This window comes from Poromitra crassiceps, assembly GCF_964638095.1.
Source record: "Poromitra crassiceps genome assembly, chromosome: 12".
In the NCBI taxonomy this organism is placed as follows: Eukaryota; Metazoa; Chordata; class Actinopteri; order Beryciformes; family Melamphaidae; genus Poromitra; species Poromitra crassiceps.
Window position 1 is genome coordinate 31,130,193 of NC_139632.1, and position 16,887 is coordinate 31,147,079.

Consider the following 16,887-nt stretch of genomic DNA (forward strand, 5'->3'; position numbering starts at 1 on the left):
TACATTCTTATATCTTAACCTCTTCAGCTCCAGTATGGACTGATCTATCTGAACCTCTTCAGCTCCAGTCTGGACTGATCTATCTGAACCTCTTCAGCTCCAGTCTGGACTGATCTATCTGAACCTCTTCAGCTCTGGTCTGGACTGATCTATCTGAACCTCTTCAGCTCTGGTCTGGACTGATCTATCTGAACCTCTTCAGCTCCAGTCTGGACTGATCTATCTGAACCTCTTCAGCTCCAGTCTGGACTGATCTATCTGAACCTCTTCAGCTCCAGTCTGGACTGATCTATCTGAACCTCTTCAGCTCCAGTCTGGACTGATCTATCTGAACCTCTTCAGCTCCAGTCTGGAGGATCTATCTAAACTCTTCAGCCCCAGTCTAGACTGATCTATCTGAACCTCTTCAGCTCCAGTCTGGACTGATCTATCTGAACCTCTTCAGCTCTGGTCTGGACTGATCTATCTTAACCTCTTCAGCTCTGGTCTGGACTGATCTATCTTAACCTCTTCAGCTCTGGTCTGGACTGATCTGTCTGAACCTCTTCAGCTCCAGTCTGGACTGATCTATCTGAACCTCTTCAGCTCCAGTCTGGACTGATCTATCTGAACCTCTTCCGCTCCGGTCTGGACTGATCTATCTGAACCTCTTCAGCTCCAGTCTGGACTGATCTATCTGAACTTCTTCAGCTCCAGTCTGGACTGATCTATCCAAACCTCTTTAGCTCTGGTCTGGACTGATCTATCTGAACCTCTTCAGCTCCAGTCTGGAGTGATCTGTCCAAACCTCTTCAGCTCTGGTCTGGACTGATCTTATCTATCTGAACCTCTTCAGCTCCAATCTGGACTGATCTATCTGAACCTCTTCAGCTCCAGTCTGGACTGATCTATCTGAACCTCTTCAGCTCCAGTCTGGACTGATCTATCTGAACCTCTTCAGCTCCAGTCTGGACTGATCTATCTGAACCTCTTCAGCTCCAGTCTGGACTGATCTATCTGAACCTCTTCAGCGCCAGTCTGGACTGATCTATCTGAACCTCTTCAGCTCCAGTCTGGACTGATCTGTCCAAACCTCTTCAGCTCTGGTCTGGACTGATCTTATCTATCTGAACCTCTTTAGTTCCAGTCTGGACTGATCTATCTGATCTGAACCTCTTCACCTCTGGTCTGGACTGAGACAGGAGTATTTGGGCTGGTCTGACTGACAGTCTCCAACACATGGGCTAAATCCATGGGTGTGAAGGAGCCCATTACATTACAGTCACTCAACCCCTGATGGCTGTTTACAGCTGTCGCAAATCGCCTGTCCTGCACAACACCTGTCACAAATATGTAATGCTTAACAGATGTTTAACACCCAGGCATTGTATATATAGCCAGTGTTGGGAGGGTTCCTTTTAAAACATATTCCACTACAGATTACTGAATACATGCCCTGAAATGTCATTTGTGACATATTAGATTACTCAAGTTAAGTTAACGTATTCTAAATACGTCTTTGGATTACTTTTGGAATACTTCCAAATTGTTTTGCTGAGCTCATTGGTCTGGGGCACTCTGAATGTAGTGAACACTTGGATGCATACATGGATGGATGACTGAACCCAGGGGCCAAAGAGCAGACAGTGCCGGGGGTCGGGTTTCCATCCACCTGTCTTCATGCAAAATCTCAATTTTGCGCATAAGAAAACTGAGTGGAAACGCTGCCTAATTCACGCTTGAGGGAGGCGGAAAAGTCGGGTGTATCGATAAAAGGAAAATGCTAAATGTGCAGTGGAAACAGATTAAGCGATATTCCGTTGTCTCCATTCAAAAACCACGCAGTTTGCCTTGATCACTGCAAAACATGACATGCCGTGTGTAGCCTCCACAAAATAGGGCTACACACGCTAAATCATGGTAAATACGCAGCACAATACCCGCCGTGGTAAACAGAAGAAGACTGGGATATTAACTTTAAGGCGACTCACTTCTAGAATTGAATGAAATTGTATTACTATCTGCTCCGTGGATTATAACGTTATGCTTGCCGAGTCACACCTGGTAATCCAGAAATGGCGTTATGGTACCTGTGTCTACTTGTAGATCATCAAGAAACTTTAAATGAATAACGTTAGATGTGTTTAACAGAGCTGTATATCGGGTCTAGCAGCTGATCAGCAGCTCAGACAGCCTCAAACACGAGGTGATTGACAGCTCTATAATTCGCAAAATAGCAGTGGATGGAAACACGCATTATTTTGCATTTTCTTTTGCCGACTTTCTGAAAATTCCATTAAAAGTTGCGATACATTTGGATGGAAACCCAGCTATTGTCTTGTGGTGGCTGGCAGGTGTACTGCGCCTGCACAAACTGTTAACATCTCTTTATGGATTTTTGAGCAAATAAAACAAAAGGGGGAACAAAAAATAATCCAGGCATTGAAGTCATTTTTTTAAACACTAAGTGTATTGAGAATACAATCAATTTAAAGTGTAACTGTAATGGAATACAGTTAGTCATATTTTGTATTTTAAACAGGCTACCGTATTTTAAATACATGTATTCTGTGTGTTAATAGATAAGCGATACATGCAGTACGGAAACATTAGGCACATTAGCATCAGGGCTAGCATCAGGCGTTTGCACTTCGTACACGTGTAAACAGCAACAAAGAGCAGCGGATAAGAAACACAGGCCAACAAAATAAGCTCAGCTCGAGGCCTTTAATGCAACATAAACTGTCCCACCCAAAATAAGAGCAGCACAAAAGATGGCAGATTTTATTGAGAAACCACAAGCTTGTAGTATAAACAGAGAGGACTATAATTGGGTTTTCTTGTTTTGCTTGTGCCCAGTTAAATAGTACCTTATTTGATCCCCTGAAACCTCTGTTGTGTGTACAGTATGTGACTGTCCTGTCCTGTGTGTGTGTGTGTGTGTGTGTGTGTGTGTGTGTGTGTGTGTGTGTGTGTGTACAGTATGCGACTGTCCTGTCCTGTGTGTGTGTGTGTGTGTGTGTGTGTGTGTGTGTGTACAGTATGTGACTGTCCTGTCCTGTGTGTGTGTGTGTGTGTGTGTGTGTGTGTGTGTGTGTGTGTGTACAGTATGTGACTGTCCTGTCCTGTGTGTGTGTGTGTGTGTGTGTGTGTGTGTGTGCTGCAGCTGTCCTGACATCACCCTTTAAAAACAACAATGAAAGAACCCGCCGCCCTTTGTTATCTCACATGGTGAATGTCCTGCTCTAACTGTCCAAAAGTGATTTCAAATCACATGACGCATGTTTCCTTGCAATACCGCCCCCCCATGGGCACAAACAAGGCAGCAGCCAATAATAACCATCTAAGGATGTTGTGGCTCCACGGACGCCTCCCAGTGGTACCATCACATTCTGATGACCAGTTTGATCTTCTTCTCTTTTTTTTATCAAGTTTTCTCTGATCGCCTCATTAGTCTTGGCCAATCCCCCCTGCTGTGCCGGTCGTTATGCTCCACCCCCTCTGCCCATCTGGGGAGAGTTGTAGACTAGCACTGGCCTTCGTCCGATACATGTGGGTGGATGGCGCAATTCCCCCCAGTTCCCCTCCCGCTGACCAGAGGAGGCGGTAGTGCAGTGATCAGGACACAAACCCTTAATCCAGCTTCCAACCCGCAGACACGGCCAATTGTGCCTGTACGAAGGTAACACTGGGGGGGCTTGAACCTGCGACCCTCGTGTTGGTAGGCAGGGAATCTACCGCTCCACTACCCGGACCCACCAGTTCATTTTTAAGAAAGAAATGTTCCTCCTCTCTCGACTCCCCTCTCTGACACAGGGGACAATTGTCGCCAAGAAACTCATTCTGCAGGAATGGAAGTCCCCCTCTCCTCCCTCTTTTCAGCTGTGGTTGGCGGACATGATCTCTGTTATAGGGATGGAGAGACTCCGGTATCTGAGGACCAACTTCACTTGAGAGATTTCTAACCATTTGCGACCCGTTTCTGGCCTACCTTGACGAGGTTAGGGGCGATGGGTGACTCGCCCGGCTGGCCTCTCATGGACCCCCTTGTGTGAGATGAGATCCCATACATAGCATCTTTTGCAGGCACGTTTAGACACCTTGTGTGGCTGGTGGCACCACATTAAATATTGGAGTGTCGATTATGTTTGTTTGTTTTTGTGTATAATGTATTGTTTTTGTCCTCCTTTCCTATCTTTTCTTTTCCCGTATCTGAGTTTGTTTGTTTTTCTTTGTTGTTGATCTGGAAATTACAAAATAAAATATTGGAAAAAAGAAAGAAAGAAAGAAATGTTCCTGTCATTTTTTGAGATCCTGCTGGTCTATTTATTTACTTTAGAAAAGAAACGGCCATTTGCATGTAAACTGGGTGACAGGGCTAAGCTTTACTGAGTGGCATGGTGCATGCAGTGTTGTAACGTCTTTTCTTTCAGCGTGGAAACTTAATCTTAGCATCATAAATAATAGGTGTGACCATTCTTTCCTTTGCCATTTTTTAAGTTTTACTATTTTATACAGGATATACATTTAAGGCTGGTGAAATATAACATGTGAAGAACAGGGTAAGATGAGAGAATGGACGTTGGAGGGGACCCTATCAAGCCCCCAGGAATAGCGCTGGGCTGTGAAGCCATTTGAACATGGTGGCAAAGCTCTGTATTGCAAGTCATGTGACGCCATGCAGCCCAGAAAGGAAAATTCCCATCCACTTGCATGGGGACCCCGGCAGCTGTAACACCCAGGGGATTTTTTCCCGGGTGTCACTCAAAGTATAAAACAACTCTTTTAATTATCAACTAATTTTTTAAGGGGCATTTTTTCTTCAGAAGCCACTAAGAGCCGTATACGGGGGTATTTTCTTCTTGTAATACAATCCATGGGTGGGAGGGGTGGGAGACGTCATGGAACACGTCATGGCACACATGCGCACTTCGCCTTGGGCCGCATGGTCAGGAAGTAATCAGGAAGTAAAACCCCCCATGATGGCTTCATGCGCCAGTGAGCAACCTCCGTCCGAATGCATGGGTGGGCGTGGCACGTCCCCTATCCAGTTCTTTGAATACATCCATGGGTCCAGTCCAATTATGACAACAACAGCACCATAGTTACAGTATATCAGTGTACGCAGTCACGCACACACACACACACACACACACACACACACACACACACACAGACGGAGGTCGTGACTCAAAATAATATATTACACATTACTTTAAGAAAAGTAATGCCTTACTTTACTTAATTACTCTCTGAAGTAAGTAATTCATTACACTAACTCGTTACATTACTTTTGTGTTACTCTGCAACATCGTCTGAGCTGCATCATCACATAATTGTCAGTTGACAATATAACATTAAAGCTTTTACATAATGCCCACATATCAGCACAAATCCCTACCCTGTCCTGCTTGCTTCAGCCGGTGGACCCAGCTTGGTTCTGCGTGGGGTCTTTTGGCTGCTAGCTTTGTGTTAGCATGCGGCCTCAGCATGGTGCTTGGAGAGAGATCGGACGTCTCAGATAAGTGAAGTGAGAAACACTTTGGAGGGGACTTACGTCATCGTCGGAGGAAGATGCTCGCAGAGTGACAGAGACCATAGAGGGAGCGCTGACAGGGCGAGCGCTGACAGGGCGAGCGCTGACAGGGGGCATGGCGAGCACATGGCCGGTGAGCGTCTGCTGTGTCTGGATCTGAAGCACCTGGGCTGGCTGAGAGAGCACCATGGGACGTCCTGAGAGACAACACAGACACACTCCAATTACAGGATTCTGCAAAGACTATCATCATGTTTGTACTATATGATTAAGTGTATGATTATGACTATTTGGACTGGATCGCATTTGGACTATATGATGATTAAAGCACCCCTCCAGTCCGTTTTTCATAACAGTCCAGTACAACCATTGATGGCGATGGAATAGTCATTTGCACACTTTTGGACACTTTTTAAAAATATTTAGTCTATTTTTATTCTATTTTAATACTTTATTACTTCCACTTTATTACCTTTCCTATTTGGTTTGCCTTATGCCCTTTACATACACTGTTTACACGGTTTGCCCTGTTTAACTGTTGGCTTATTGCCCTATTTGTTGTTTGCTGAGATGTTGTACACCTTATTTACCTCCTGCACCTTGTCTGTAACGGCCACAGCATGAGAATGTCACACGTGCGTACTTGTACAACGGAGTGACAATAAGAATCTTGAATCTATATGGGGCGGCATTAGCTCAGGAGGTAGAGCTGTCGCCTGGGAATCGGAAGGTTCCCGGTTCGAGGTCCGTGTCCGCCACTTAATATGTTCAGGTTCTGCATGCAAAATGTATTTAGGAATTAATAAGCAGAATCGATGTCAATTACTTTGGAACTGGTTCCGATGCCCGACCCTAAATGTAGTCCACATTAGAGGCACGGACCCCCATCTGATGAGGTTTTGTCTCTCGGACCACAAATCCTTCCATGATAGACAGCAGTCAAACTATAACCAAAATAATCATTATTCTACATTTAATTGGGTTAACTCCTTGTAAATGAAATAATGCTGAAGTTTCAGTTTGCTGATGGACCGTCTGGAGCACCCTCAAGGACCCCTGGTGGTCCGTGGACTGCACGTTCAGAACCAGCGGTCTACTGTTACTAGATGGAAGCCTTATCAGCCTGTCTGTCTGTCTGCAGTGCAAATGGAACCCCTTGAACCCCCTCACCTCTGTGACCTACATTAACCCCTGGCCTTTCACAGGACTGTTTTAATGTACAGGTGGAAAAGATGGAGAAGATGTTTACTGTCTTGACCTGTGCTTTAACGCTCCACATTCCTAACTCTGTGTGTGTGTGTGTGTGTGTGTGTGTGTGTGTGTGTGTGTGTGTGTGTGTGTGTGTGTGTGTGTGTGTGTGTGTGTGTGCGTGCGCGCATGTGTGTGGGTGTGTGTGCGGGTGTGTGTGTTTTATGTGCATGCATGTGAATTTACAGGCTTGCTGTCTAAAACAGCAAAACTAGCAAAACCTCAACAAGAAGGCCAATCATGGGACTTTTTCACAGGGGCCATCATGGAAGTTGTCAACTGTCATTAATGTTTCGCTTGCACCTGTGTTTACCCTGCCTTTTCGACACAAAATGGCCACGGTGAAAAAGGCCCATCTTCCCGGCTGTGTTTGAACATGCACTGTTCACAGTGTGGGAGGCAGCCGGTGCTCAGCCCACCCTCAGACAAAGTAGCTCCAGTCTGTGCCAGGAACCATCTTTCACACTCTGCCTCTCAGACTAAACCAGCTGTCAGGGCTTAATTGTCTAGCAGTGGTAGCCGTCCTGCTAGTAAGAGAGGTAATTGTGTAGCAGTGTTAGCCGTCCATGCCGTATGCGTTACGTTACTTACAGTTAGCTGTATGCGTTACAAAAGGACTTATGATTGCACACAGTGCCTGTGCTATCGTTCTTCTTGTCCCTTTTGTTTTGTTGACGGAAGTAACGTTAGTTACCACGGTGCTTTTCAGGTATTGGTGCTGTTGGAAGGTGTATTTTTGGTGACTGAACGGGGCTATGCTGCTGTACCACTGACAACCATTGTAGTGCTAAGCTCACTTGCAGGTGCAACGCACTTTATGCTGCACGCACAGAGAAAGAGAAAGGCATCTATATTGTCGTTTTACTATCGGGAATATGGCAAATATGCAAATCTCCAAACATGTTGGCGTGTTCCGTTAATATTTTTGTTGTTGTATTACAAGTTTTTTGAAATTGTATGTTTAATTGTGCAAATGAGGCATAAATATGTGCTAATGTGCATAGATTTCCAGAACACAAATCTGAACATTAAAGCACATGATTAAATAACACATCATTAAAATTCTTGTTTCATGTTGTTCACATTAGAACCAATGTTGTAACAAGGGGGTTTGTTCATATCATTTATAGCCTGATTTATATAACATATTATTCCGGAAAACATGATGAAAATGGATTTTTTTTAATGACTGTTGACAGTATTTATTAGGATTAGACTGGAAAACCACAACAACCACTTCAACACACAAACTAGCCTAGAATGTGTCTCAGACAGCTTCACTCTCTGGCAGCAAGACGCTAAATGCACTCAAAACACTTTCCAAACACTAGGACACTTTATAGCATTGCACTAGCCATAGCTTCCACTACAATGTTTACATTATGGTCTTTTATTTTCCTTCCATTTTAATTTTAATTTTAATTATTTATGTATCTTGGTGAATTGTGTTTATTCTTTTTATAGTGAGAGGACACAGCATACAAGGGTTTATAAAAGCATATGAGAAAATAAACACTTGAACTTGAAGCAGAATTACCTACAGACCTGTTTTAAAATCAATGACCTATACACTCATATAAATTACTTCTAATGTTCTCAAATAGAGGCCGATTGAGGGTGATCAAACTGAGACCAAGAAGACTGAAGCACAATGATGGGCAAAACATAGGGTTAAAGCGCCCTCTGCTGGCCAAGACAAGGAAGCAACATCATCAGTAAGCAACAAACCAATTTCACTTCAAAAACAAACATCCTGAAGTTAAATTCAATACCTTTTAAGACCTTTTTTAAGATCCTTTCAATAGATTTCAAGACCTCAACGCCACTTTCCTCACATCAGCGATAGGGGTGTAAATCACAACAAGTGTCATCATGATACGATATTATATAGATTATTTGGACAAAGATACGATATTTGCTGATATCACAAAGTCTGCCACGATTTGTTTCAATTCAGGGGTCTGCAATCGATATGAGACGATATCATATGTCCATTTATCACAATCAGTACAATAGCTACACAATGTAATACCTCATTAAATGGCGATTAAGACTTTTTAAGGGCCTTAATTTTCCCTAAATTGATTCATCATCTTTCAATACTTTTCAAGACCCCGTGGATACCCTGCAAACTTGACCAGTGACATCTCCTCTCTAAATTCCTAAGAATCAGGAATAATACTTGTAACACAGGTGCAACCAAAACATTAACAAGGGCCCCGGCACTGGAACACCTATGGACTGGAAGTTGGAAACCCTCATTAGTGTTTTGCTTGCACCTGTGTTACTTCCTGCCTTTTAGACACAAACTGAGTGATGTGGAAAAAGGTCCATAGCGAGCCAAAGTCACGCCCAGTCGCCCACTTGCATACAAACCAAGGGATTTCATCCGCCATTTTACTTACCATTGACATTTCGTAAAATGCTTATAAAAATAGTCAAGTCAAGTCAAGTCAAGTTTATTTATATAGCCCTAATTCACAAGCATGTCTCAGAGGGCTTCACAGAAAGTATGTCTAGCTGATTCTAGCTAACACACAGTAACAAGAATATACAGAATAAAGATAACATTTGAACATTTGAAGAAAGCAGGAGAGTGGAGGAGGGAGGGAGAGGGAGGAGGGAGGAGAGGGGGGAGGTGGGGAGAAAATAGGAAATGTGGAGAGGTGGGAGGGCGCAGGGGAAGGAGAGCAGTGGGAATGTGAGAGAGGGGAGAGGACAGAGAGGAGGAGAGAAAATAGTTTTGGTCCAAGTGAAATGTTCTATGGTCTCGCCTGATTCTGAATATAGCTGAATCGCTTGGTTTGACCAAGCGAAACTATTTTTAAAAGCATTTGACTAAATGTCTATGGAAAAATAAATGGTTCATATGCCAAACCCGGACGTGGGCGTGACTTTGGCTCTCTATGAAGGGCAAAGTGGTGCAGTGCGAGCTCTGACCTGGAGGGGGCGCCGGCTGGATGCTGACCGGAACTGGTTTGACCACAGGCAGCACAGTGGCTTGTAGGGGCTGGATGATGATGGTCTTAGCTGTTGCCTGGCCAAAGGGCACTGTGAGCACTGGCTTGGGCTGTATGAGGACCTTAGTGGGGCCAAGCTGGATGGGCCTCTTGACTGGCTGAGCTGGTTTGGCTGCGGGGGAAGGGGGGGGGGGGGGGGGGGGGGGTAGCAGCAAGGTATACATACCAGTATGACTCACAACTCACAAACTGGTTATAGATGGAGTAATTTGCATTTACAGTTGCTATGAAACAGTATAACCACATATATAATATATAATATATAATATAATGAACAAAAATATGAAACGCAACACTTTCGTTTTTGTTCCCATTTTTCACAAGGTGAAATTAAAAATCAAAAACCTTTTCTATGCAGACAAAATGCTTATTTCTCTCCAACTGAATTCACAAATGTGTTTAAATCAGGTTAGTGAGCACTTCTCCTTGGCCAAGATAATCCATCCACCTGACAGGTGTGCCAAATCCAGATGTGCATTAAACAGCGTCGTTATTGCACAGGTGTGTCTGGGGCTGCTCACAATAAAAGGTCACTCTAAAATGTGCAGTTTGATCACAAATCACAATGACACAGATGTCACAAGTTGTGAGGGGAGCGTGCGATCGGCACGCTGACTGCAGGAATGTCCACCAGAGCTGTTTGCAATGAACTGAATGTTCATGTCACGTCCATAAGCCGTCCCCAATGTGTTATGCTGCCTTCAAATGGAACTCGTGAGCTCGTGGTTATGACACAGTTGTTCAGTATATAGTTAACACTTGACTAGACAAATAGTCAGGCATGCACATTTTCAGTTTTTTCAAGAAAAACTGTAATTTCTTCTTATGACAGATCACTTCTGTCTATCTTTGTTCTCCTCTAGAGAATTTTCGTACAGCTTTTTAACAGCAAAATTCAAGTTTTTAGTTTTCAGTTTTCAAGCATTTTCAGAGCGGAGAGCAGATGGTCTCCCTCATGACGCGGAGTGGAGCGGAGGTGAACAGAAAAATGTCCCTTTTCATTTCGGGGGCCCATGTCAGTCAATGCAGCTCCGGTCCACTCGAATGTCCGCTCCGCGTCTTGTGTGAGACGCCAGGAGACAATAAATGACAAGCGCAGGATCGTCTCATTTCAGGTTAAAATCAAGCATTTTCCAAACGTCCAAGACTTTCTACAAACCCTGTATCCTTTTACACACAAAGCACAAAACTATTGATGGTGGAAGAGCGAGCTGAGGTGTGGGTGCAGGTGGTCTCACCCCTGGCTTGGCTGCTCCTCTTGGGGGCTCTCCTGGCCGGTGGAGGGGCTTCTCTCCTGGGGGGTGGAGGGGCTTCGGAGAAGCCGCTGGACTGGGAGCAGACTGAGACGGGAGAGGGCTGGGACTGTGGAGACAGAGCCTCGTCCTGGAGGAAGAAGCAGAGGAGGTTGCTTAGGTCAGAGGGGTCAAACATACGGCGCGGGGGGCAGAACCGGCCCGTCAAAGGGTCCAATCCGGCCCACCGGATGACTTTGCAAAGTGTGGAAATTTTTCAAGCTTGGGATTTGACACCTAATATTGATGCATTTGTGAAGGCTAACAGGTGCCAGGTTCCAGGATACATAGTGTCTTAGATGTTGGATATGGTCATAATATGGCATAAAGTGTAATCTTTTCCTGGTTCTAAAGGCTGCATTACAGTAACGTGAGTCATGTTCTGCACTTACCAGGCTGTTCTAGCTGTTCTATTATTTACCTTTACCCACTTAGTCATTTTATCTACATTGCTGAGGATTACTGATCAAAAATATAAATCTGAAAATATTTTGTGAAAGCACCAATATTGTCACCATATCGATATTGATGGTAAAAAATATTGTGATATTTGATTTTGTCCATATCGCCCAGCCCTCCATTGTGGCTTTGACTTAAAAAATACCGAGATACAGATTGTGTATCGACATTCAGCCAAAAAAATACAAAGATATTATTTTTGGTCAATATCACGCAGCCCTACGGAAGCCACCCATTTTTAATCATGTATGTGCTCACTGTAAAAACGTCCACCAAATTGGATATCGTGCGTCCAACGCCCTTGTCAATATGCAAAGAGTGTGTAGCACGCCAAGGTGTCCTTGGCTTGAGTCAGGTGATCCAGGTAACAGAGACCAAGACGTAACCTTTGTCCTCGTTTTGACACGCTGTGAAAACAGCTGCCTGCTACATTATGCTAATGTGGCTGAAGTTGTCAGCAGCCTTTTTAACGAGGGGGCGGGGCATAACTCAGATGGACAGCGAATAATTAGTTTGACAAGGTGTGTAAGGCATTTGTTATTAAGTGTCTCAGGTGTGCGTGTCCGTGTGTGTGTGTGTGTGTGTGTGTGTGTGTGTGTGTGTGTGTGTGTGTGTGTGTGTGTGTGTCCAAAAGTAAAGAGCAGCTGCCAAAGAATCCTTGGACACCATCTGGAAGTTTTTTTTCCAACTGCGCTCCAAAATGGGCACATATGTAAATAATCACATGCAGAGATTGGAAAAATACACACATTTACAGTTTGTAAAAAATAAAAGAGAGGAAAAAAAAGACTGGTAAAAGTAGAAGCACTGATTAAACTTGTTCAGTCAAGTAAAAGTAAAAAAAATAATCAAAAAAAGTTTCTAAGTAAAAAGTATTTCTACCGGCTGTTTCTTTTTGCAAGGCTAACTGAAACTCAAGAATAACCCTGGTAGGTGATTCCTAGGCTCACCCGCAGTGCAACAATTGTTTTTTATTGAAGATCTACAAAACATATGTTGGTTATTTAACATACATTGTTACATAGGTGCACTCTATGACCAGTGATGGTTATCTAAAATAGTTCAAAAGTAATTTTTCATTTAAAGCAGCTACGAGCAAGATTTTCGATTGTTATTAAACAGTCTAAATTTGATATTGATGCATCACATCTTACCTCTAATAGTAGACGAGACCAACGCGGAGTAGTCTCGCTTGAACCCCGAGTGAATCGGCCAGTGTTGTCTTGACGATTAGTCTTTTCGTTTCACTTCCGGGTTTATCTGGCCCGCCGGTAGACAGACACAGACTCTATAATCATCAAGAGAGCAATCTCCGATTCACACGGCTTTGGTCTCAGCTACTATTATAGGTAAGATGTGATGCATCAATATTATAATTATACTGTTTAATAACAATCGAAAATCTTGCTCGTAGCTGCTTTAACATTTTCTTGTACAGGTGGGTGTTATTGCCTGCTAGACATTTCTGTCTGACGCGCCTCCTATAGCGCCGTAGGGTCAGTATTTGTGCTTAGTTACTTCCCATGTCTGCTCACATGCAAACTAGCACACAAAACAAATGGCAACCCAAAATGACAGATCACATTTGCATGAAAAAGACGCGTCAAACAGTGCAGACTTGAGCTGGAGAGGGAAGGCAAGCAAGGCTGTGACTTACTGATAAGGAGTAAGGTGACAAGGCGTCCACTGAGGCAGGAGAGGGGGTGGAGCTCAGAGTGTGGTCAGGTGACAGAGAGGGGGCAGAGCTCAGGGTGTGGGCTGGTGACAGAGAGAGGGCGGAGCTCAGGGTGTGGGCTGGGGACATCAACTCGCCATCTGGGGTGGACAAGGACAAAGACACAGGAAACAGTCGTATATGGAGGCTCATCAAGACGCGCTGATGTGGGTCATGTGGAAAACATGCTACAACGTCAAAAGCGCGTAGGCTGCGTGCAGCGGCCCAAAGATGTGAGCCCAGACGCAGCAAAGTAGATCATGTAGATGGGGAGATAACAGGACAGAGTGAAAGCTATATTACCAATTATGCACGACAATATAGTGACTACATTCTCTCCTTGGGCTAACTTCTAGTCATTGAAATCCAAGTGAAATCACACAATTGACTCATCTTGCTGGCTCATGCTAACGATAATCATAATAATAGATCATAACGTGAGCGGAGAAAGTGCTTTGATCTGCTGGCCGCCTGGCCGCACTGAAAACATGGCGGCTCTTGTGGCGAAAACCAACGTTACTTCTCCCGTTTCGGAGCATTTCGGCTCTCTGCACGATGGAGACGGAAAAGCCAAAGAATTTGGAGGAGGCTGTGTGTCGCGTTTGTGGCAAGAAATCTGATGCCTTTGCCAGAGTGAAGACATACAGCCTCGACAGCAACAAGTGGAAGTATTTGGTTGCAGAGTCGGTCCCCTTCTGCACTTCCTATGTTGTCTGTTTTTCAATCATGAATGCGTGCTTGTCGACTGTGTGGCTAGAATGCCAACCGTTACCGAGAAGGTCTGATTTGCTCCGCTAATTTGTGCATTATGGAAAAAGTCAATATGGCGGCAGCCCTACAGCCAGTTCCATGAAACCAAACCTAATCAATGGGTTACACTACCATGCTAACACTGCCATGCTAACACTGCCGTGCTAACACAGAGCCAACAGAGTGCGTTACTGTACCTGTGCAGCTGCTGCCTGCGTCTGTTCCATTCCAGAGACTGAGAGGCAGGTCCATATCGAAGTCCAGGACAGGACCCTCAGCGGCCTGAGGAAGCAGACACACACTGTTCAAACACTGGAGCTCATCAGGAGACAAGAGAGACTGTTTCAAATCCATACTGTAGGCCAGTGCTTCCCAAACTAGGGTACTAGGGTAGGGTACCCCTAGGGCAGTGGTTCCCAACCTTAGGGTCGCGACCCTAACTGGGGTCGCCTGGAATTCAAATAGGGTCGCCTAAAATTTCAGGCGGAAGGGGGGGGATATGATTACACCAGACACAATTTAATACTACCGAAGATGATTTGGGTCACTTGAGATTTTGTTTTGTTTTGTTCTGAGTTTAAAGTGATCTCTCAGATTTCAGCTGTGTTCTCTTGGGTGACACCTATGGCAATGAGTGGTAATTGCAGGTGACATCCAAACAGTGTTGCATGATGTGACATTAATGTCACATAATGTCATTATATACTGCAAAGGCTTCCATCAATGGACCATAGCCTGGAGTAAAGTGGAGATGATTTAAAAAATAATTTGGCTAAATGAAAAGTTGATAAACATAAGACAATTGCTATTAACTCATTGAGTGCCAGCCACTTTTGGAGAACGGACGCTCCCAGTGCCAGAGTTTCAGAGCGTTTTCAGTGATTTCTCGAGGCCCACAGAATATTGTGTGATATTACTATGTAAACACCGAACACGCACCAAGAACGAGCTGACTCTATTGTATCATCAGCAAAAAAAAGTTTATTGATACCATTTTCCGTTCTTTAGTTATGAGCCGGAGAAGATAGGTCGTTTTGAGCAAATACAGGCGTTTCAAATTAGAAGCTGAGTTATTCCGCCTTTTGTGAAATTAAGCATTTCAAGCACATTCACTGACTCTGAAGATAATATTTTCTGATGTAGTGACGTGGTGTAGTTGTGTGGTGCCTGCGTGCCCCACCCCCCTCTCCCCCCCCTCAGCTGCAAACTCCTCCCCACACTAACACACAGCCTAACACGCACCCAGTCTATTTTCGGAGCCTCCGTTTTTGTGCGCCGGCTCCCAGCGCGACACGGAAGAGCCAAACCGGACTGCTGAGAATGCTTTGGCCCTTCGGCGTCGGGTGCTGCTTTTCTGGCGGCTAATCGTGTGGAGAAACTATACAGCAGAGACAGAGAGGCTCAGTTGTGGGCGCGGATTGACTGCTGTTCGCAGCCAACGTCAGCTCCAGACAGAGCAATCTATATGGCTCTGGCTGCAGCATGAGCGGTTTCTTTTTCATCACAGGGCTTTTTCCCTGCTGTTTTCCGGACCTTTCTCTAATCTGGAGAGCACTGTCGCCACCTAATGAGTCCGTAAAATAGGTTATACACCTTCAATAGCTACAATATTTGTACAGGAGATGCCTGAGGCTTTGATCCACGTCCCACCGTCAAAAAACGCATTTGACGTCGATCGACGTCCTTGGCACTCAATGAGTTAAGAGCGGTCTACTGACACACTAATGCAGAAAATAATTAATAAACATCACTATAAATAAAATAAAAACCTGGGAGTCTAAGACTTGTGCACAGTACGGTACATTTACTGTACATGTATTGTACTAGACAAATAAAGTGAGTGATTCTGATTGACAGGATTACTGTTGGCCATTCTTCATGTTATGAGGATTAGGACTTCAGGAGTGAAAGTATGATGAGACACTTACATAGCCAGCATTCAGTATGATGAGTCACTTACATAGCCAGCATTCGCCAGAGCCTCCAGAAGGTCGTCTGCATCTCCCAGGTTGTCCAACTCATCAAACAGGCTGATGTCTGTGGAGAGAAGAGGACACAGCAGCACGCAACACAGTAAGTTCCTCACTCTGATTTCACTTGGTAGAAATCACAGTTTATTCAAGATAAACAGGGGTTTATCTGGGATAAGCCGTGGGGCGGCTGTGGCTCAGGAGGTAGAGCAGGTTGTCCACTAATCGGAAGGTTGGTGTTTCGATCCCCGGCTCCTCCAGTCCGCATGTCGAACTGTGCTTGGGCAAGACACTGAACCCCAAATTGCTCCCGATGGCTGTGCCAGCACCCTGTGTGGCAGCTGGCCGCCCTCGGCGTGTGAATGGGTGAATGTAGGCACAATGCACATTGTAAAGTGCTTTGGATAAAAGCGCTATATAAATGCAGTCCATTTACCAAGATGCCAATTACGACTTGTGAAAATAAGAGTTGAGAAATTATAGATCGAGGAATAAACTAACTGATAATGACCAACTGATGCACACACAAGTTATGCACATCTCTTAATAACATGCGTTTGAATTCATGTAACGTTATGGCTCTTATTCTACTGTGTCTTGGCATATTGCAGAAAAGCTGCAAATGTAACCGTTTGATATAAACCGACGACACTGGCAGACCTGGTAACCTCATAGAGGTGTCCTCCCCAAATTCAAAACAATGTGCACAGATTTTGAAAACAGCCAAACAAATGAAAAATTCCAACACATTATTGGAGAGGAAAATGAGTGTGCCACTAGCCTGGCATCGCCACACTCATTCACATTACATTGCATTTGCACTGCAGATGTGAATAGACTACACCTGATCACTGTTGTTGTGACTGCAGCAGTCAGGCACACCTGACATTAATCAGTTCATCCAATAGTGTAGGACAGG

At 44.5% G+C, this 16,887-nt stretch overlaps 1 protein-coding gene across 2 annotated transcripts in view; it reads right to left on the reverse strand.

Annotated features, from left to right (window-relative positions):
• Positions 1 to 16,887, reverse strand: part of atf6 (activating transcription factor 6) — a 61,571-nt gene that overhangs the window by 42,605 nt on the left and 2,079 nt on the right. For both annotated transcript variants that reach the window (XM_083647770.1, XM_083647769.1), the window contains exons 2-7: positions 15,959 to 16,035; positions 14,196 to 14,280; positions 13,192 to 13,349; positions 11,022 to 11,166; positions 9,704 to 9,895; positions 5,537 to 5,712 (exon numbers count right to left, since the gene is read on the reverse strand). In XM_083647770.1, coding sequence (XP_083503896.1) covers positions 5,537 to 5,712; positions 9,704 to 9,895; positions 11,022 to 11,166; positions 13,192 to 13,349; positions 14,196 to 14,280; positions 15,959 to 16,035 — 833 coding nt within the window. The remainder of the gene's footprint in view (positions 1 to 5,536; positions 5,713 to 9,703; positions 9,896 to 11,021; positions 11,167 to 13,191; positions 13,350 to 14,195; positions 14,281 to 15,958; positions 16,036 to 16,887) is intronic.